This window comes from Protomyctophum parallelum, assembly GCF_964188405.1.
Source record: "Protomyctophum parallelum genome assembly, chromosome: 22".
NCBI classification, from domain to species: domain Eukaryota; kingdom Metazoa; phylum Chordata; class Actinopteri; order Myctophiformes; family Myctophidae; genus Protomyctophum; species Protomyctophum parallelum.
The window spans coordinates 27,596,822-27,619,369 of NC_139714.1; the positions used below are offsets into that span (position 1 = coordinate 27,596,822).

The 22,548-nt window shown below is 44.3% G+C and overlaps 1 protein-coding gene across 1 annotated transcript; it reads left to right on the top strand.

The window, feature by feature from the left end:
- Nucleotides 1-2,271: 2,271 nt before the first annotated feature.
- LOC310879783 (hemicentin-2-like) lies at nt 2,272-21,879 on the top strand (the record flags this gene model as incomplete). The annotated part of the gene is made up of 15 exons (XM_083794613.1): nt 2,272-2,512; nt 4,172-4,222; nt 6,350-6,511; nt 7,268-7,357; nt 7,773-8,087; nt 11,061-11,360; nt 12,410-12,682; nt 14,464-14,715; nt 16,798-17,064; nt 17,698-17,949; nt 18,168-18,425; nt 18,888-19,151; nt 20,349-20,627; nt 21,048-21,329; nt 21,857-21,879. The coding sequence occupies exons 1-15, from the start codon at nt 2,455-2,457 to the stop codon at nt 21,877-21,879; spliced, it is 3,126 nt and encodes a 1,041-aa protein (XP_083650739.1). The 5' UTR covers nt 2,272-2,454.
- Between the last annotated feature and the right edge of the window lie 669 nt (nt 21,880-22,548).

The window sequence follows — 22,548 nt, forward strand, 5'->3', positions numbered from 1 at the left end:
TTATAGCTGTCAGATATGCTTGAATAATTTCTGCTGTGAACAGTCACGTGATTTTAATCATTTCTGCTGTGAACATGCACGTGATTTTAATAATTTCTGCTGTGATTTTAAATGCGTTCACCTCACCACTCTCTACATGACAAGGAAGGAACACCTCTACAGTGGTGTAAACTAAATGTATAGGTACTTTTATCCAAGGAACTGAACTTTTTACTACTAGAGTTAGAGTCGAAGTGTCCTTGAGCAAGACTCTGAACCCCTAATCGCTCCCGATGTGCAGGCTTTGTGCCTTGCATGGTTTCCTCCGCCATCGGTGTGTGAATGTAATGCACAATCTATACGTAAAGCGCTTTGGATAAAAGCACTATATAAATGCATGCACATATACACTTTTACTCCACTACAATTCTATGAAAACTTTAGTAACTAGTTACTTTATTATTATGAAAACATTCAGTAAAATGCAAGTACTTTTTCTACCACTGCACCTGTAAAATAATTATTTATGCACCATTAATGAATCGTACTGCAGTTGAAACTCCTCTGTGATCTTACTCTGACAATGTGGTTGAATAAATTATTCTAAACATTGAATGACTTATTTAATTTATACTGATTTTATACTGTATTTATTATTTTAGTGGGAATGCCACATGATACAAACCTAATCAATCAATCTTAATTAGTGAGAGGGGCAGCACAATAAAAACACTACTTGCCTTGGCCTCATCACAAATGTGATGAGGTCAGCACATTTAGGCCAAGGACTGTTTTTCGTGCAAAACTAATGGTTGGAATGGATTCAGAATCTTGAATACCGCCTAGTTTGGCGTGAAAATACTTGGAAATGAGTCTGAGAAGTGCGCATGCTACTTAAAGCATGATTACATTTTGCCTTATAATGGTTGTCTATGGTGTGGTAAAATGGCCATAACATTTTTTCGCAATGTTTCCGGCAGAGCAGACCTCTCATTCTGTGGAAGTGAATAGATTTTGGACGGCTGGCTCCCCGGCTACTAGCCCCCCATAGACTGAGAGCTACTATAGCCCCCCATAGACAGAGACCGGCGGCCCAATGAAGTGAACGGACATGTCCTAACTCTGTCACAATTCAATGGCTCTGACGGAGACTTTTCCAAATGTGATATGACCTCATATGGGGTTGTTGAAGTTGATGGTACCCCAACTTTCGGCAGTTCTCACAGATTCTCCTTTTAGGGAAAACACACACAATTCAACCAATGTGAGATGTGTTACATACTAGACACCTTTACAGTGAGATGTGTTACATACTAGACACCTTTACAGACACATTGAGACGTGTTTTATTGATAACGAGCACCTTATTGATCAGGCTTATCGAGCCGGGTTCTTATCGAGCCCGCTATCGAGCATTTCTGTTATTTTGTTAAATTCTGAACAGAACCAGTACTACTTTTACTAGCTGTCTTCAAATACAGAACTGTTCTTAATAGACGGAAGGCAATATTTACCTTTTTACAAAAAATAATAATATTAAAGAAACCACTTTAGAAGCGTAATTTAGTTTCCCCGGACAGCGCTGTGTCAATATTAGACCCGACATGTTTGTCCCAGCATGGATGATTAGATGTATTTCTTGATGCACCTTGTGTTGATTGTTTAAACATGACGTCATGGGCCGCTATGCTCCATAATTGGCTTGATAAGCCTAAAGCGTATCGGGTACTCAATAAGGGTACTCAATAAGATTGTTATCGTATTTTTTCGTGTATCGAGCTCCATCCTACTAGCCTTTTTTTTTTTTACAAACACGTTGGTGAAGACATACATGTATCGGTAAGGAATGTATTCCCAGATTGAACATTATTTGTTCCTATATTAAATATTCCCTGACAAAAAAAATAAAACAATATCAAAACCATAATTATCAGATATTTGCCTGCAGCTACAGTAGGTGTACTCTCTCTCTCTCTCTCTCTCTCTAGTGTGCGATACAAGCGTACATTTGAAACCACAATGCCACATTATGTACATGAAAACGTCAGACGTGTCTTTCAAATAGACTTTGTGGGAACAAAAGAATCCAGCTGTACAATAAATAACACCTGACGCCGGGGCCAAGCACACATTAGAGCACGCCCTTAATACAGTACAAGGAAAAACATGCTGATAAAGCCGGCAGTGGCGTTCACCTTTGCCAGTAAATGTTGGGCAATGATGCCACATGTCATCTGTGGTTTGAACGATGGTGCGATATGGGACACGGATAAGGTTCTGTTCTCTGCGGTTTGAACGATGGTGTGATATGGGACAAGGATAAGGTCCTGTTCTCTGCGTTTTGAACGATGTTGTGATATGGACAAGGATAAGGCCCTCCTCCGAGGGCTATAAGAGGCCAGCGGCAGGGCTCGGAGGAGCAGGGCACGCGTTGGTTCGACAGCTGGTTGTCAGGTTTGTCTGCAGGCCAGCGCCATGGGTCGCCATCATCATCATCATGCGTCATTCACTCTGCTTCTCGCCTGCCTGGCAGGTGAGGTAACGACACGTGCTTTCCACTGGAATACAGTATCGTTGCTGTAGTATTTCATGTTCCTACCGTATACCGACGTTGCCAGGTTTGACGATCATTCCGAAAATGGATACAATTTACAACTTTAGCAGACGCTCTTATGTGCTGCGTTCACACGCGCGCAGATGCAAAGATGCAGTCTGCCGTCCATGTTCATTGGAAGCCAGCCAGCGACGTGAAGATGCAAAGAGACATCGGGCGTTTTGTAGCTCATGCTGCAAAGATACGACGGCTACAACAAAAAAGTTCGGCCGGTTTCAACTTCAGCTACGAAGCTGAAAATATGCTGTGTCGCTTTGTAGTTTGTACAAATGTGACCAAATTTGACCGAGGGACTGCCATTGGATTTTTTTTAATTTTCGTTTTTCCATGCCCATATGAAAGCAGGGAATCATCATAGCTTCAAATTGACATGTTGGTTGTTCAGTTTGACCCACCAGTTTTGGAGCATTTATTTCATATTTACATGTCGATGTCATCTCTGACATTCTCTAGTATGTGAAGATTAACTAATCTTCTCCTCTGGTGAAAAGCTGGAATTTGTGCGATTCAGGCTCTCAGTCAAATATGGTCACAAATGGTAAAATGGTAAATGGTGCATTTATATAGAGCTTTTATCCAAAGCACTTTACATTGATTGTGCATTACATTCACCCATACACACACACACACACACACACACACACACACACACACACACACACACACACACACACACACACACACACACACACACACACACACACACACACACACACACACACACACACTAACACACACACACACACACACACACACACACACACAAGGCACCAACCTGCACATCGGGAGCAATTAGGGGTTCAGTGTCTTGCTCAAGGACACTTCGACACTAACTCTGGGGGAGCCCACAGGGATCGAACCGGGAAACTCACAGTTTTCCCATCCTGGCTCAGGCTTTGTATCGTTTGCATCACGTGCAACATTACTACATTGACTTACAGTAAGCCGAAACAACACATGGTAATACTGTACATCACATGGTAATATTGTACATCATATGCATAGAAATAGTCCTCAGGTAGTGTTGTTTTTGTCGACTAAAAAAGAAAAAATGTTCGTTGACGACCTTTTTTCACTGACGAAAACTAAATGGAAACTAAATAAAAACGAAGCTATGATGACTAAAACTGAGACTAAATATACTGACAATTTTGTCAACAAATAAAAACTAGACTAAAATGTTAGGAGGGGACTAGTGGACAAGAGATCCAGTATGAGTCATTTTACAATTAGTTGCATGCTGAAAATAGCCGATCTACAAGTCTACAACGCCTCGCGCTACGCCACGTTGTGAGCTTGTAGATCGGCTATTTTCAGCAAGTGAAAAACAAAAACAGTCATTACGACGGCATCAAGGCCCGCCAAAATGCATTTTGTTCGATTAAATCAACTGTCGATTTAGTCGACTAAAACTAGACTAGCACTAAAACATCCCACGTGACTAAAATGTGACTAAAACTAAATGAAAACTACAATATAATTTGCTGCCAACAACAAAACAACACTGTCCTCAAGGATCATCAGTAAACTAATAACCTAATAATCTGTTCTTTGTTTATTATTTTTTTCTCACTGAAGGAATTTCTGCCAGTGAGAGAGAGCAAAGAGGAACGAAGGTGAAAACACCAGGTAAGATACAAATATGTGTTTCTATTATTATTATTATTATTATTATTATTTGCAATTTGTATTTATATTAAAAGACAACTTTAGTTTTTTTTCAACCAAGGTTCATGATTTATTTATTTATTTGTTAGAGAAAGTAAAAGATATGAGGGTTAAACTTTTCTCATTTGCTGCTGTCTTTAGTTTTAACGATTTTAGCTATTTTTTGACAGGGTTGGGGGCACATTCGCATCATTTTACAGCGATTTCTTTATTATTATTTACTATAGTACTACTAGACCCCAGGAAATTACATCTGGCCACAAAAGATCACAGGATCTGCTGAATGTGAAGGGGGGGTACTATAGAGGGTATGCGCGTGACATCGTCATCATACCAGGAAGTTATGTGGAAACGCCTACTGATTGGCAAAAAAACTACTTTCTGGCCTTGACAGCCCATACGTACATCCACACAGAAAAGTCAAATTTGATTGCATTAAATGACTTTAATCAACATTAAATTCACTCAATGAGAAAAAGAGGTTGCGCATCAGCAATGGCTTTCAGTGGAGTGCCAGACCCAAATCAAGTATACATCAAAAAATAGGAATTAAAAATTCCAAAAAGGTAGCACATCCAAAAATTAAACAAGCGTAACTTATTTGGTGTTTGCCAATAAAGAAATGGAAATGTGAGTACCTTGTCCCCCGCTTGTTTAATTTTTGGATGTGCTACCTTTTTGGAATTTTTAATTCCTATTTTTTGATTAAATTCACTCACTTTGCCCCTCGATCTGCCATTGACTTTATGCATGCGCATACCCTCTATAGAGCGTCGCAGTCCCACCCCCCCTCGAGAGACCCGGAAAAGAAATCCCCGTTCATTTTCCTCATAGACTTTTCAGAAAGTATTTATTTAAAGACGCAGCGGACAAAGCCAACTCTTGTCGTGACAAATCATGACAACAAACACAATGTTTTGGGGCCAAACAAAGAATTAGAAAGTAAAAAAAAAGGAAGGTTACAACACATTTTTTGTTGTTTTTCTTATTTGTAATTATTATTTTGGTCCAAAATATTGTGTTTGTCGTCATATATGTCACGACTCGAGTTGGCTTCGTACACAACGCTTAAAATGTCTTTAAATAATGTCTATGGGAAGAATGCATTGGGATTCATTTCCTGGGCCTGGCCAAGGAAGCTCTTAGAAGGAAGTGAAGTGGTCACGTGACTGGGCTGCGCCATGACACTTTCATGGACACTTTCACGGGAGCCAAACTACACCCGGAAGTTCGGCAGAATGCACTGAAGCCAATGAGAGCTCAGTGACCAGCTCATGAACAAACATTATTTATGAATGACTGAGACCTTTTGTAAAGTGATCGCTCTGGAAAATAAAATAATATATATAACACGTTATTTTAGGCTGTCTTATTTTTTTATGTGATTTATTTTTTCAAAGAGCAGAGAGCAGTCCAGGCAGAAAACTTACTATGTGCTCTTCTATAAATACCTCAATAAAAATAAATAGTTATTAAGTTGAAAAACAACCACTCGGAAAAAACGTGTGATATCACTTATGTCTTCTTTCATATTCCTGAACCAATTATATGACAAAGCTCGCAATCGTTCATGTATAATGTTTGTTATATGAGCTGGTCCAGCCGGCTCCATTCACTGCCATGTATTCATTGCACTACCGGTGTGAGTTTGGCTCCCATGAAAGTGTCCATGAAAGTGTCATGGCGCAGCCCAGTCATGTGACCACTTCACTTCCTTCTAAGAGCTTCCTTGGGCCTGGCGTCGTCATGAAAGGGGGCGGGACTGCGACGCTCTATAGGGGGATGCCATACTGTGTGTTGTAGGCTCACAATATGTCAGTTTGACCATGTATCCCTCCGCCCCGTGTGTCGGCTGAACTGACCATGTATCCCTCCGCCCCGTGTCCGTGTGTCGGCTGAACTGACCATGTATCCCTCCGCCCCGTGTCCGTGTGTCGGCTGAACTGACCATGTATCCCTCCGCCCCGTGTCCGTGTGTCGGCTGAACTGACCATGTATCCCTCCGCCCCGTGTCCTCTGAACTGACCATGTATCCCTCCGCCCCGTGTGTCGGCTGAACTGACCATGTATCCCTCCGCCCCGTGGCAGACGGGCCGATGTCCGTGCAGATCCACGGCAGCGGCGTGGTGACGGTGGGCGTGCCGTACGGGTTCACGTGCACGGCCTCGTGCGTCCCTGCGTGCACGTTCTCCTGGGTCAGGGACAACGTGACCTCCCGCGGACCGCAGCTCGACCTGCGGCTCAAAAAAGGTGAGAAGAACGATATTATGATGTTCATTATAGTTTGGCTTTTAGTTCGTTTTGACTTATTTTTGCTTCTTTCTAATTCGGTTAGTTAGATTTTAGAGCTAGTTTTTGTGACAATGCTTACTTTTAATTAGTTTTAGTGTAAAGGTCCCTGCACACAGAGTGCGTTTTTCCGTCGGTAAAAAACTTGTCCAGTGTTTTTTCTGCCCTTTTCAGTCCTGCAGTGTTGATTTCGTCGACTAAAAACTAAGACGAAAATTGTTTGTCGACTACCTTTTTTTCACTGACGAAAACTGTTTGTTTAAGGAGGTTCGTTTTTGGAGCAGGGAGTGTTAAATAACCGAGGCTGGCAATTCTGGTCTTATAATAACCGTTTGATTTGAAATGATGTTTCTAATAAACATGAGGACACTGCAATGAAGTTAGTTTTTAACAGAGATAAAGTCAGGACTTATGTTTCTAACAAACATGAGGACACTGCAATGACGTTTGTTTTGAACAGAGATAAAGTCTGAAAATGGCCAGTGTAAGTATTGTCCAATAAAAACTCAAGAAAACACATTCGTCTACAGATTAAGCTAATAAATACATTGACATAAGCGGAAACTATAAGGGCATTTTGTCTATCATGTCTATCAGTTAGTTTGTGTAAACACACACAATACACTTTCAGTTCAGTTATTGTTTTTCCCTTTCTGGTTTTTATTTAGTGCAGTTAACAAAAATGTTTTTATTTTTTCTATAACCTGCGTCTCAAAGGTGGCGTAGCATCGACAGTGCTGACGTGCATAGCGGTGAATCCTACCACAAAACGATCGGTGACGGTCAACAAGACTCTGGAGGTGACAGGTACGTAGTAGGGGTGTAACCATACATTTTAACAGCGAAACGATACATGGTTGACGATTCGATGCATGGTTGACGATACGATACATGTTAGATGATACGATACATGCTTGACGATACGATACATGTTAGATGATACGATACATGGTTGACGATACGATACATGTTTGACGATACGATTCAATGATTTGAAATCGATACAGTAACTATTTAGCAAAGACATTAAATCTGTGTGAAACATGTGGATAGTCCAGCTTTTATTTAAGGAAAAATGTATGAATATGGATATAAATAAAAAAGTTAAGTGATTCTCTGTAGTACCTCAACATTGTACTTAAATTACAGTTCTATGTACTGTACTTACTTTCTGAAATACCTATAATATCTATATCCGTGGTTCTCAATATTTTATGTCAAGGACCCCAGAAATTATATGGAATTGACCTGTGTTTTGCAGAGGGCCCATCCAACATACTGCTGACCGGTCCGACCTGGCTGACCAGCGGAGTGGCGTCTGTTTTCAGCTGCTCGGCCGACTGCAACCCCAGCTGTAACTACACCTGGACGGTCGTCTGGGTGGCTTCTGGACGGACGGACACCATCATGACCGCTAAGGGGAACACCATCTCCTTTGAGCCGCACCAGGGCCTCGACTACGAGACTCTGATCTGCCAGGCCGCCAACACCGAGTCGGACATGTTCATCTCCACCCGCAGAAAGCTACCGGTGGCAAGTGAGTGAGAGGAAAACCACTAAAGCGTTATTCATAGTCTGGATGTTCGGTGGTGAGGTGACCACCGCTCCGGTGGTGAGGTGACCACCGCTCCGGTGGTGAGGTGACCACCGCTACTACAACATGACGACACTGAGCCGCGGTGAAGAGCAAACCACTGCCACCGCTCCAGCCCTTCTCTCTGTTTTTACTCACCACCGCTCAATGTTATTTCAGCTCCGGTGGTCACCGAAAATCCAGACTATGAATGAGCCTTAAGTATCCAAAAATTAAGAAAAAAACAATGATTTCAATAAAGTTCAAATTTGTTTGACCGTATAAGTGAGTGAGAGAACAAAATCGCACTGTGCAAACTGAGCGGTGCACTGTGTGTGTGTGCATGTGTGTTTGCTTGTGTGTGTGTGTGTGCGTGTGTGTGTGTGTGTGTGCACACTAAAAACATGTGGGTTATTTCTGTAACTCAATTCCTGGGTTACTTGCGTTGAGTTATATTTCTGGGTTATTTTCCAGAGCCATAACCATTTCCTGGGTTATAGGGACCCAATTCATGGGTTTTTAAAGTGGGTTAAGATTTCTGGGTTATTTTTCTGAGGGTAACCCCATTGTTGGGTCGGATAGGTCACACCCCATGGGAGTGGTTAGAGCAGTGTCTCTCAACCTTTTTTGTCCCGGGGCACACTTTTCATAGCCTAAAAATCTCGGGGCACACCTAGATATATGGTGTGTGTATATACTGTATATATACCGGTGTATGTGTGTATATATATATATATATATATATATATATGAACCCAATATACTTTTGTACAAAGAAAATCGTAAAAAGTAATTGATAAAAAGAAAAGTAAATATTTTTGACAAGTTCTTGCTAATTCCTTTGCAGCATCTGGTGGCACCAAGCCCACACCCCCCGCGAGTTTGAATGCTCTGGCTATTACTGTTTCTGCCAATGTATGTGGCATTTTTAACTGTGCCAACATCTCTGCGATTTAGTAGCTTAATTCCAGACCTTTTTCAGAAGTCTTAGTAGTACTGCGTATCAAGAGACTTGCCTGCTTCGTTGTGTCTTTCTCCTTTTTTTCTTTCAAGCTCACGAAAAAGTGTTTGTCCTTCGTAGCGAGTTCATCATGCATGGTATCAAGGTGGCGCTTCAGTTTACTCGGAACCATGCCGCTGTTTGCAAGCTTGAATCCACAAACTATACACAGCGGAATCTGGTACGTTTTATCCCCAGTAAACGTGAAGCCAAACTTCATGTAATCATCGCGGTACAGTCTGGCAGGGGCTTTCTTTGTAGGCGTTGCGTTAGTAGCCGCCGTTGTTGCTGCTGTTGCCAGGCGATTAACATTTCTATGGCCGATGGTCGTTAAGAGTCTATTGTTCCGTCGTCATGTTGTTTTCGGACGTCTATTTAGACGTGTGACAACAACAACGACGCAACAATAGGACGCCTAGCTATCGCTTTCGGGGGAGGGCTAGTGTTACTTTCGGTCAAAATCTCGAGGCACACCTGGAGATTTCAAAGGCACAGTAAAGTGCCGCGGTACATAGGTTGAGAAACACTGGGTTAGAGGAAGTCCATTTCCCAGCATACACTGGGGTGCCAAGGACTGTGTGTTATTGTTCTTATATGTCTTATTATTTGAATATTAGAATGTGTATGTTATGGGTCGTTGTGTTTAGTGTTTTGTTAAGGTATTATTTGGTGATATGTTGTTTTATGTGATTTGTTAGCAAAACCATGAATCTAAATGTCTGTTTGTTTGGTCAGTCTCTCTCCCCTTTTCCCATTCATATGTATAGTATCTGTTAGAAAGGGTTTCTTGTTGATGGTTGCTCCAACAAAGAGTTTTCATGCCTCTTGCAGGCAACTATACACAGTAAAAACACTTGGGTTATTTATGTAACCCATCCCAGCCATATCCTGGGATATAGGGACCCAATTCATGGGTTATAAGATTTCTGGGTTATTTTTCAGAGAGTTGGGATTGATTGGTTGATTGATTTATTGATTGATTGATTGACTGACTGATTGAACCAATAATGCTTCATTCATAACCAACATTATGGGTCAAAATAACTTGGAAGTTGGGTTATGTTGACCCTCTGAATGGGTTATTTTTATAACCCAAGTTATAACCCAAGTTATGGGCCAAAATTAATAACCCATTTTGTTGCGTCAAAATAACCCAGGGGTTGAATAGGAACCTTTGTAACCCAGGAGGGAGGTTAAAAATAACCCAAGATGGGTTATTTTAACCCAGCCATTTTTTAGTGTGTGTGTGTGTGTAGAATGGGACGTCTTAGAGCAGTGGTTCCCAAACTTTTTCATGTCAAGGACCCGCAAATTGACACTAATTAGCCCCGCAGACCCCCCATTTGAAAAGACATGCCAGGACCCCCAGTTTGACATGCATTAGGCTACGGACCCCCCATTTAATGGCATTTCGATCTCTGGGACCCCCAATTTATATTGTAAAATCAATGTTAATTTATCTCTGAGAGTGTACAAATGGAACCAAATCGACCAAATGTACCCATTTGTACACTCTCAGAGTTACAGACCCATAAGGGTCCATTTAGCCTGAGCTAACGTGTTAGGTTTCTGGTCTAGAGGGGCGGGTCGCGGCTGAGATTTGCGCACGCCCTGATTGGATCTCATCGATCACCCCCGGCCCCTCCTCTCCCCCCTAGTGCAGCGTTACGTCACATCATTTGGAGCGACACCCACCCGGAAGGGTTGACTCCCACTTTTAGACCAGAGCGGCCAATGCGTTCCTCCAGGCTTTCAATTTTTGCACCAACAAAAATGAAAGCCTGGTACCGAGGCTAGGGTCCATTTGTACACTCTCAGAGTTACAGACCCATAAGGGTCCATTTGGTTCCAAACTATCATTTAGCTGGGGACCCCCTGGAACTCCCTCAAAGGACCACTTTGGGACTGATTGGTGTTGAAATCCTGTCTGGTTGTAGAACTCCAGGGTATCTACATCTACGGGCCCAGCTCGGTGACGCTGGGCAACACGTACCAGTTCACATGCATCGTGACGTGCCTGCCGTCCTGCAACTACACGTGGACGCTGGGCGAACGCTCGTTCCACGGAAACCAGATCCAGACGCCGGTCTTCCACAAGGGAACGGTGACCGTGGTGGAGAGCAAGCTGCAGGTCACCATCAGCGACGACGGACGCCGCACGGAACCGCTGACCTGCGAGGCCCAGAACCACGCCTCGGGAGCCACCGTTAACGCCACCAAGATCCTCAGTGTCACTGGTACGCACGCACACACGCACGCACTCCAGAGAGCCACTATAGTTCCACACTCACTCCAGAGAGCCACTATAGTTCTACAATCACTCCAGAGAGCCACTATAGTTCCACACTCACTCCAGAGAGCCACTATAGTTCCACACTCACTCCAGAGGACCACTATAGTTCCACACTCACTCCAGAGGGCCACTATAGTTCCACACTCACTCCAGAGGGCCACTATAGTTCCACACTCACTCCAGAGAGCCACTATAGTTCTACAATCACTCCAGAGAGCCACTATAGTTCCACACTCACTCCAGAGAGCCACTATAGTTCCACACTCACTCCAGAGGACCACTATAGTTCCACACTCACTCCAGAGGGCCACTATAGTTCCACACTCACTCCAGAGGGCCACTAGATTTCCACAATCACTCCAGAGGGCCACTATATCACGTTTAAAATTGTCACCAGTTTTAATCGATTTTAATTGATTCACGATATATCGTTACACGCTTATTTAATTATAAAAACTATCGTTATTATTTATTTATTTATATATGCATTCATTTATTTACGGGAGGGTGATGCTTGAAATTCACCCGTAACAAATTACAGATTTGTTACGGTTAATTACAGTTAATTGAATTGTTTTCCTGCACATTTCTACACGTCATGCTAACTAAACGGCGGCTGTGGTTCAGGAGGTAGAGCAGGTCGTCCAATGATCCAGGGGTCGGCGGTTCGAATCCCGGCTCCTCCTCCTCCTGTCCACATGTCCAAGTGTCCTTATTGGGCAAGAAGACACTGAACCACACATCGCCTCCAATGAGTCGGTCGGTGTGAGCTCGCCACCGTCGGTGTGTGAATGTGGGAAGTGAGGACGCCGGCGTCGACTGTTCACCGCTTCACCTCCCACTGTAGGAATTAATGGACCGCTGTAAAGCGCTTTGAGTAGGCATGTAGCGCATTAATGGACCGCTGTAAAGCGCTTTGAGTAGGCACGTAGCGCATTAAAAATGCAATTCATTATTATTATTATTATTATTAACTGTTGTCTCTCCACGCAGACCCTATCTCTGTGCGTCCAGCATCGTCCAACCTCCTCCCAGTGTCGGGTCAGAACTTCTCCCTGCAGTGTGTGGGCTCCCAGAACCCTGCCTCCGTGACGTGGCTGAAAGACTCTGTCTCGTGTCTGGTGTCCAGCACGGTCCGTCTGTCTGACCGCAACACCACCCTGACCTTCAGCCCTCTCAGGCCGTCCGACGCCGGGACGTATCGATGCGTCGTGGCGGAGAGCGGGTCGCCCATCACGTCAGTGGGATATAAATTAGAAGTGGACTGTGAGTATAAAGAGTATAAAGTAGAAGTGGATTGTGAGTATATAAAGTATATAAAGATATAAAGTAGAAGTGGACAGTGAGTATAAAGAGTATAAAGTAGAAGTGGACTGTGAGTATAAAGAGTATAAAGTAGAAGTGGACTGTGAGTATAAAGAGTATAAAGTAGAAGTGGACAGTGAGTATAAAGAGTATAAAGTAGAAGTGGATTGTGAGTATATAAAGATATAAAGTAGAAGTGGACTGTGAGTATAAAGAGTATAAAGTAGAAGTGGACTGTGAGTATAAAGAGTATAAAGTAGAAGTGGACTGTGAGTATAAAGAGTATAAAGTAGAAGTGGACTGTGAGTATAAAGAGTATAAAGTAGAAGTGGACTGTGAGTATAAAGAGTATAAAGTAGAAGTGGACTGTGAGTATGTATATGTGTAGCAGGGACGTGCACACACAGACATCAAAGGGGGCTTCGGCCCCTGCCCCTTTTACCCGTCTGTAAAACAACTGCCGTCTCCAGACCACGAATGAATGCAGCATTTACTACATGGTGAAAGAAATGCACATGCCCCCTTTTTTTTTAAGTCTCCTGAACTTGTACGCAGTATAATTTTATAAGCTCACAACGCGTCGCAGAGCGACGCGTTGTGAGCTTGTAGATCTGCTATTTTTGTCCAAAAGTGCCCTCTTACGGATTTCAGCCCCTGCCTCTCTAACACTCTCTGGCTCAGGGGCTACTCAGCTCAGGGGCCACTCACCTGGCTGTAGGCCAGGGACGGCTCAGGGGCCACTCACCTGGCTGTAGGCCAGGGACGGCTCAGGGGCCACTCAGCTCAGGGGCCACTCAGCTCAGGGGCCACTCACCTGGCTGTAGGCCAGGGACGGCTCAGGGGCCACTCAGCTCAGGGGCCACTCAGCTCAGGGGCCACTCAGCTCAGGGGCCACTCAGCTCAGGGGCCACTCACCTGGCTGTAGGCCAGGGACGGCTCAGGGGCCACTCAGCTCAGGGGCCACTCAGCTCAGGGGCCACTCAGCTCAGGGGCCACTCACCTGGCTGTAGGCCAGGGACGGCTCACTCAGCAAAAACAAATTAAGAAAACACAGAGTAAAAAGACATATTTCCATCTATAAGGCCAAAACCGCAATGAACAAAAACATTGTGATTAATGATTGAGTTACACAAATAAGTCTTCGTCATTCACAAAATTGTGAAGAGAAGATATATTGTAATGAACACATTATCACAGGTGAATAAATCAGTATAAGTGGTTAATACTCAGCTGACATCATCAGGCCACATGGAACAAACAATACTATAATTATACCTACAATCTGGTTCAAAACAATGACGATACTAGCCGCGTCGAGCCGGTCAAGAAATTCCCTGCAGATGAGTATGGAAGCGCTCGTTATCAGTAAAGCAACCTCCTGCTGCACTATGTGCACATTCAAAACAGGTGGTACGCATGGGCCGTGGAATGATAGTCAACGAGCACTTCCAAACTCCAACAAAAAATCAGATGCAAGGAATTCCTTGACAGGAAGTATAGCTCATAAAATGTGGATTTTTATGAAACAAACACTTTGCAGATAGAAAGAAGGATAATTAAAGCTTTCCCTACAGCTGCAATGTTGGTGATTTTGACGTTGTTTAATATAATCAGAGAGTACTTTTCATGTTTGGATGAATGGGCTGTCTATAGGGAAGTATCACCTAGGTAAGCACCTTGCTGGCGAGATGGCTGCGGTCTGAATGTGGCCGACAGTGAATGAGCTGATAATCTCTCCCCAGACGGCCCTACGGCGGTGCAGATCAGAGGACCGGACACAGTGACGGTGGGAGTCCAATATGAGTTCCAGTGCTCCGCCCACTGCTTCCCAAACTGCACCTTCACCTGGCTCAGGGACAACGTCACCTCCTCCCACGGACCACGGCTCCGCCTGCGGCTCAGCGTTCGCGCGGCGTCGCAAGTCCTGACCTGCGTGGCGGTGAACCCTGCCACACAACGAGCGGTGAACGTCAACAAGACCGTGGAGGTGGCGGGTATGTCGTGTCGTAGATACAGTGGGGGTATACAGTCCGGTTTTTCCCTCCTGGTCAAATTGGGGCCTCTATAGGTTTTCCTCGGTACCTCTGGGTATCTCTTCTCAGCCACACCCCCCTCCCTAGTCCAACCCCCAGATTCTTAGCCACACACCTAGATTTATACATGAAAGGCTCACAGCTAGAAGGTCCTGGGTTCGATTCCCGCTCGGGACGCTGTGGGTGCTGGCGGTGTGTTTCCTCCTCCGCATCATCAGTGCCCATACCCGAAGGGGTTGGCGAAAGGGCCTTTCTGTGTGGAGTTTGCATGTTCTCCCCGTGTCCCCTAGGGTAGATACCCTCACAAAAAACATGCAGTAATCTTGGTCACTAAACTGCCTCCCCCTGGCCAGCCGGGGCGCCTGATGGAGGGGAAAGGAACTGGTTGGAATAACGTGTTCCTTCCACGCGCTACGTCCAACCAGGGAAACTCCCCCCTGTCAGGTGTAAAGGAGCAACTTGGACACTCAGGCATGAAGGAAGCATGAGTTCAAGTCCGTTGCTCTCCCCTTGTCCCCCATATATGGGGACTAGGTTGGTGGAGGGTGTGTAGAGCCCAGGATCACATTAGATGATTGACACAGAAGTAAAACATATATTTAAAAAAAAAATATATATATACATGAAAGGCTTTATGACTCGCCCGTGCTGCTGGCCAATGGAGAGCGCCGCCGCCACGTCGGCGGCCATTTTGCTGCAGTCAGCTCGCTCACGCGTCATGACGTGCATGTACTTTTTAAAAGAACCTATAAATAACGGTAATGGGTCGCACACGCCAAGACTGCATTTCAGTCATTTATTCATTCCATTTTGGACAGGAGACTAACGTTTCGGCTATCCAGCCTTCATCAGTGTCTGCTGATGCCCAAACGTTTGTCTCATGTCCATAATGAAAGAATAAATTACATGAAATGCAGTCTTGGTGTGTGCAACCCATTACCGTTATTTATATGATATGATTTGAACGGGTAACACACCTTAAGTCAGAGCGCGGTGGTCACATGAAGAGTTAGCTTATTTTTTTTTTAACCACAACATGCTACATTTTCAACCGACTTTCAAACCGTTTGGTTTGTTATAAACGTATGATACTGCATATACTGATAATGGACTTTCATATAAAACAATAACTTTAAGCAGATAAGTATCCTGAATCATATAGCGTACGCTTATCATAGATAACGCTTGTAATGAACCAACCCGTTTGTAAATCTGTCAAAATGTCAGCGAGTTAAGAGTACATCACCTGCTACCAAAACCAAAACGTACCAGAAAGGTCGACTGTAGCAAGATGGAAACTCCGCCATTGCGCCATCTTGTGCCTTTATAGAGCTCCGAAGTCCTGACGTCACTCGCTCATCCCCTGGTTTCCCCCGGTTCACGGAAGTAATTTCTCTATGGAGAATAACATGGGGTGATCTTAAAATCGTTTCATATAAGCATTGTGGTCCAAAAATAAACAAGCTGTCTCAGCATTATTGTCAGGGAGGTGTCTGACTCTCATATATGATACAGTCTGTTTCTAGTGAAAATGTAACTAATTCAGCAGCAGTAATATTAGCGTTTTCTCTCAGTCAGTTGATTCTTCATATCCATATGAGTGAAGTGGCCTTGGCGACATGTTTATTTTTCAAACATAGTTCTTATATGAGGCGATCTAAAATCCCCCCCTATGGGAATTTACAATGCAAATAAAAACTACATGAACCTGTGGACTTATAGCGCCCTCTACCGATATTGATCGGTATATTCGGTGCTAGAAGTCTATGTAGTATGGAACTATAACCTACAGTAACAACTGTCATTCAGAAATCTTCTAAACTCTTAAGTTATATTAACCCATTTTGGGCGGGAACCCCTTTTGGTGTTAGCATTATGTCATGCTTTAGCTATTGAAAAATATCAGATCTACAAGCTCATAGCGCGCTACGAGCTTGTAGGTCTGCTATTTTAAAAAAATCAGAAGAACGACTGACATAGAAACATTTTTAGAATCTGATCTCAGGTCAAAATGGATAAAAAATAAATCCATGAACTTTGCAGTTGGACTGTCTAACATAAAGATCAGCGGTCCCACCCAGCTGTTTGTTGGGAGGATGTACACGTTCAGCTGCGCAGCCGACTGCGCCCCGTCCTGCAGCTACACATGGATGCTCAAAGACAACAACGGAGTGGTCTCCAGCACGTCGACGGGAAACACCATCTCAGTCCAGCCGAGACGCGGAGAGGACAACGAGACGCTGGTCTGCGAGGCTCAGAACAGCGCCTCGGGCATGTTCGTCGCCACCAGTCTACAGCTGTCAGTGTCGGGTAAGTGTGGGAGGAAAAAAACCCAATAGTCTAACCAACGATTCAATTGAAATTGAAGCGTTTCATTCTGAAATGCTGCAGATTCACTTTTTTGGGGAAGGAAACTATGCCTGCAATTCTGAACTTAAACAGTTTTGATTGAATTGACATTCATTATAATTGTTCTTTCCCTAGACCTTTCTGTGCATCCTGGCTGGGACAATGTTAGGGTTAGGGTTAGCAACCTACGTGGCCGGTTAAGACTGAGGTTAGGGTTAGCAACCTACGTGGCCGGTTAAGACTGAGGTTAGGGTTAGCAACCTACGCGGCTGGTTAAGACTGAGGTTAGGGTTAGCAACCTACGCGGCCGGTTAAGACTGAGGCATGGCCGGTTAAGACTGAGGTTAGGGTTAGTGACCTACGTGGCCGGTTAAGACTGAGGCGTGGCCGGTTAAGACTGAGGTCAGGGTTAGGGCTTGGGATAGTGTTAGTACCGTAATCGTTTGGACCAAATGGAGGTCGGAAGTCGGAACAATGACATATTTCCTATATATATATATTAATTGGCAAAAAATTTATACAAGAAATCCAGCATTTGAGTTTGTTAGAAACCATTCAAATGAAACAGTGAATGAAGTGATGATCTCTCCCCAGACGGCCCTACGGCGGTGCAGATCAGCGGACCGGACACAGTGACGGTGGGAGTCCAATATGAGTTCCAGTGCTCCGCCCACTGCTTCCCAAACTGCACCTTCACCTGGCTCAGGGACAACGTCACCTCCTCCCACGGACCACGGCTCCGCCTGCGGCTCAAAGGTCGCGTGGCGTCGCAAGTCCTGACCTGCATAGCGGTGAACCCTGCCACACAGCGAGCAGTGACCGTCCACAAGACCGTGGAGGTGACAGGTAGGTCGTATATGGCTCCTCTAACTTGCAGTAAAGCTGCGTTCAAGTTTGGCCCGGACGGTTAGCTCAACCGTCTGGGCCTCTAGAGGCTGCTGAGCCAGCCTGACGGTTAGCTCAACCGTCCTCCCCCCCATCTCTCCCCATGTCGTGTCGGTCTACTTTCAGCACATTTAAATGAATTACTTATCTAAAATAAAAAAATCCCTTGAACTCTGCAGTTGGAGTATCCAACATAAAGATCAGCGGTCCCACGCATCTGTTCGTTGGAGTCTCCTCCACGTTCCGCTGCTCTGCTGACTGCTACCCGTCCTGCAACTACACATGGATGCTGAAATGGAACGCAGAGGTTCTGAGAACGTCGCAGGGAAACACCGTTTCAGTCACACCGAGTCTACACAACCAGACGCTGGTCTGTGAGGCGACCAACAGCGCCTCAGGCATGTTCGTTGCCACCAGTCTACAAGTGTCAGTGTCGGGTAAGTGTGGGACGGAAAACAAAAAAAGTGAAATTCAATGTTTAAATTTAAATTGAATTACACATGTAATTCACATGCAGCAAATTCTGAACTGTAAACAGACCTCCATAATAACTCTATTCTAACCATAGAAACACAAACCATGTTTTTGTTAGACCGGAAAGACAATTTGCTCGTCCACATATGACGTAATTTCAATGGCAAATGTGAAACGAATTAAGGACAAAAAGCTGCATATATATAGGAGAAAGAAATCAAACCCGTGTGAAGTGAGGGGCGCTAATATATTAAAGTCTAACTCATGTTGATTAGGTGATATAAAACAAACGGTGCCAACACGAACATCAAACGCCCATTAACAATAAAGAGACAATATGACAAACATTAGACCTGTGTATATAAAGGAGGGGCTCGCGCCACTCAAAAAAAAAAGCATGTAAAACAAATCCCTGAACTCTGCAGATGGACTATCTAACATCGAGATCAGCGGTCCCACTGAGCTGTCCGTTGGAGTCTCCTCCACGTTCAGCTGCTCTGCCGACTGCTACCCGTCCTGCAACTACACATGGATGGTCAAACGGAACGTGAAGCTTCTGAGAACGTCGCAGGGACACACCGTTTCAGTCACACCGAGTCGCGGAGGCGACAACCTGACGCTGGTCTGCGAGGCTCGCAACACCGCCTCGGGCATGTTCTTTGCTGCGAGCGTACGACTAACCGTGGCAAGTGAGTATACACGTAAAAAAAGGTATTTCAGAAAGACAAGGGTATACAAGCGGATACACGCGACAAGGTGCCTGGTATTTCAGACAGACAAGGGTATACAAGCAGATACAGGTCGGTGGTCGGTCACATAGATATGTCATTATTATTCTAATCTAGACTACTAACATGGGTTAGTTTGGACAACTCCTTTAGACCCAACATATGGGTGTAAACAGCTTCGTGAATCAGGGTAAATATGGGTGTAAACAGCTTAGTGAATCAGGGTAAATATGGGAGTAACAGCTTAGTGAATCAGGGTAAATATGGGTGTAAACAGCTTAGTGAATCAGGGTAAATATGGGTGTAAACAGCTTAGTGAATCAGGGTAAATATCGGTTTAAACAGCTTAGTGAATCAGGGTAAATATGGGTGTAACAGCTTAGTGAATCAGGGTAAATATGGGTGTAATTTGTGTGTGTGTGTGTGTGTGTATGTATGGTAGGCCTGTCAAAAAAAATCGATTCGAGTTAGAATCGCGATTCTAATGCCGTCCGATTCAGAATCGATTCTCATTTTCCAAAAATATATATATATTTTTTTTTCTTGCACAAATGTACCTGTGCATGCAATGCATTATGGCCTGGGGTTCTGCATAGTGCATTTACTACCAGCTAAGCTAAGCCTGCCAATTGTATTTATTTTACACGTGATTTAATACTAATGTATTGTTCTGGTATTGAGTGAGAAGAGATTTTGTAACCTTTATACTGGTTCAAATTTGTGCAAGCTAAATAAATGAGACATGTTCTTACTCTTGGATTTAACCTTTGTGTGTTTAAATCATTCAGTTGATAAAACCTTTACAATTATACAAGCTTTTTACTAAATGTACTCTGCTTTCATGCCAGAAGACTGGAGTAGATCATGCTAAAATTCTATTTAATTGTTTTTAATAAAAATAAAAAAACTGCTTTAGAATCGAAAAAAAATCTTTTTTGAATCGAGAATCGGAAAAATCGAAAAGATCGTTTTTGAATCGAATCGTCACCCCAAGAATCGGAATCGAATCGAATCGTGGGACACCTAAAGATTCGCAGCCCTAATGTATGGGTGAATGTAATGCACAATCTATGTAAGGCAATGCACCATTTACCATTCCGAACCGTCAACTTTTTCATTCTAATTCTCGGCATGTCATTCTAACTGTTCTTTCTCCAGACTATATCCATGTGCGTCCTGCATCGTCCAACGGCTTCCCAGTCCCAGAGTCGGGTCAGCCCTTCTCCCTGCAGTGTGTGGGCTTCCAGAACCCTGCCTCCATAACGTGGCTAAAAGACTCTGTCCCCGTAGCCGTGTCCAGCACAGTCCGTCTGTCTGACCGCAACACCACTCTGACCTTTAGCTCTATCACGCTGAACGACAACGGGACGTACCAATGTGAGGTGACAGAGAACGGGACGTCCATCACATCAGCAGGATATAGACTAGAAGTGGACTGTGAGTATACAGATATACGCATCAGATGGTGGGATTTCATTTGTGACTTTGTCTCGCATCGCTCCGGACATGTAACCGTTTCTGACGAGAGGTAAACAGTGTGCGCTAACCGCTAATGCTAACGATCACTTCTCAACAACAACAGCCCCCAACCTAATGCTAACGATCACTGCTCAACAACGACAGCCCCTAACCTAATGCTAACGATCACTGCTCAACAACGACAGCCCCCAACCCGGATATGAACCAGAGGCTCGTAGAATTGGACTCAATGGCTGGCAAGGTTTAGCTGTGCTTATGCTACCACCTAGCGGGCAATAAAAGAGTTTAAGTACAGTACTTGAGTAATTGTACTTAGTTAATTTACACCACTGCTAATTAACAAATGAATTGTGGTCTTGTCTTCCATTCATTTCCCAGCCATTACGTTTCCGGTCATTACCTCCAACGGCGAGCCGGTGCCGGTGGGTGGGCCGCTGGTGCTGTACTCTGGGTCCAGCGTGGCTTTGGAATGCTCTGCCCTGTGCCGCCCGGCCTGCACCATCCAATGGGACTACGACGAGCAGATACTCAGCTCCAACGCCTCTCTGATCTTCGCCCCGGTGCAGACCCCGCCGTTCCATGGGAACCTCTGGTGTATCGCGCACATCCCGGCAGACCCAGAAAATACCTACCAAGCCTGGACTGCAGTGATCATACTTGGTAATTAGTTTGTGCCGAGTGTCGTTGTGTGTGGATAAAGCTTTTAGGCCTACAGAATGATCATTTGAGCATCACGCACAAACTGGGGTATAGGGTTAAGTTAATAGGCACCGTTTTAAGGTTAGGTTAAGTTTCTGGTTTAAGGACTTCAGTGTTTTGGACCATACTATTGTAAGTACAGAACAAAGAATGTTTGCTTTCGCCATCTTTGTTGAAGAAGAGTCTGGGTTAGGAACAAGGTTAGGTTTAACTGTTTAGGCATAGTTTACTGAGGCGCAAATCTTTGAATATATACTGTATTCTTTCAGAGCGAACGGGGGGGGGGGGGGTCCCTGGAGCAACACTTTTTCAGATGGGGGTCCGCGGCCAAATACAGATAATGCTGTGGGTCCTTGACATGAAATGGTTTTGAGAACTGTCATGATTTAGAAGACCTTTTGTAGAATCTGATCTCAGGTCTTAATGGCTTTACTCCCTGTGCAGATCCTATCTCTGTGTTTCATATTAACTGTTGTCTCTCCATGCAGATCCTATCTCTGTTTCATATTAACTGTTGTCTCTCCATGCAGATCCTATCTCTGTGTTTCATATTAACTGTTGTCTCTCCATCCAGACCCTATCTCTGTTTCATATTAACTGTTGTCTCTCCTTCCAGACCCTATCTCTGTGTTTCATACTAACTGTTGTCTCTCCTTCCAGACCCTATCTCTGTGTTTAATATTAACTGTTGTCTCTCCATGCAGATCCTATCACTGTGTTTCATATTAACTGTTGTCTCTCCATCCAGACCCTATCTCTGTTTCATATTAACTGTTGTCTCTCCATGCAGACCCTATCTCTGTGTTTCATATTAACTGTTGTCTCTCCATCCAGATCCTATCTCTGTTTCATATTAACTGTTGTCTCTCCATCCAGATCCTATCTCTGTGTTTCATATTAACTGTTGTCTCTCCATCCAGACCCTATCTCTGTGTTTCATATTAACTGTTGTCTCTCCATGCAGATCCTATCTCTGTGCGTCCAGCATCGACCCACGTCCTCCCAGTGTGGGGTCAGTCCTTCTCCCTGCAGTGTGTGGGCACCCTGAACTCTTCCTCCATAACGTGGCTAAAAGACTCTGTCCTCGTAGCCGTGTCCAGCACAGTCCGTCTGTCTGACCGCAACACCATTCTGACCTTTAGCTCTCTCCTGACGTCCGACAGCGGCACGTACCGATGTG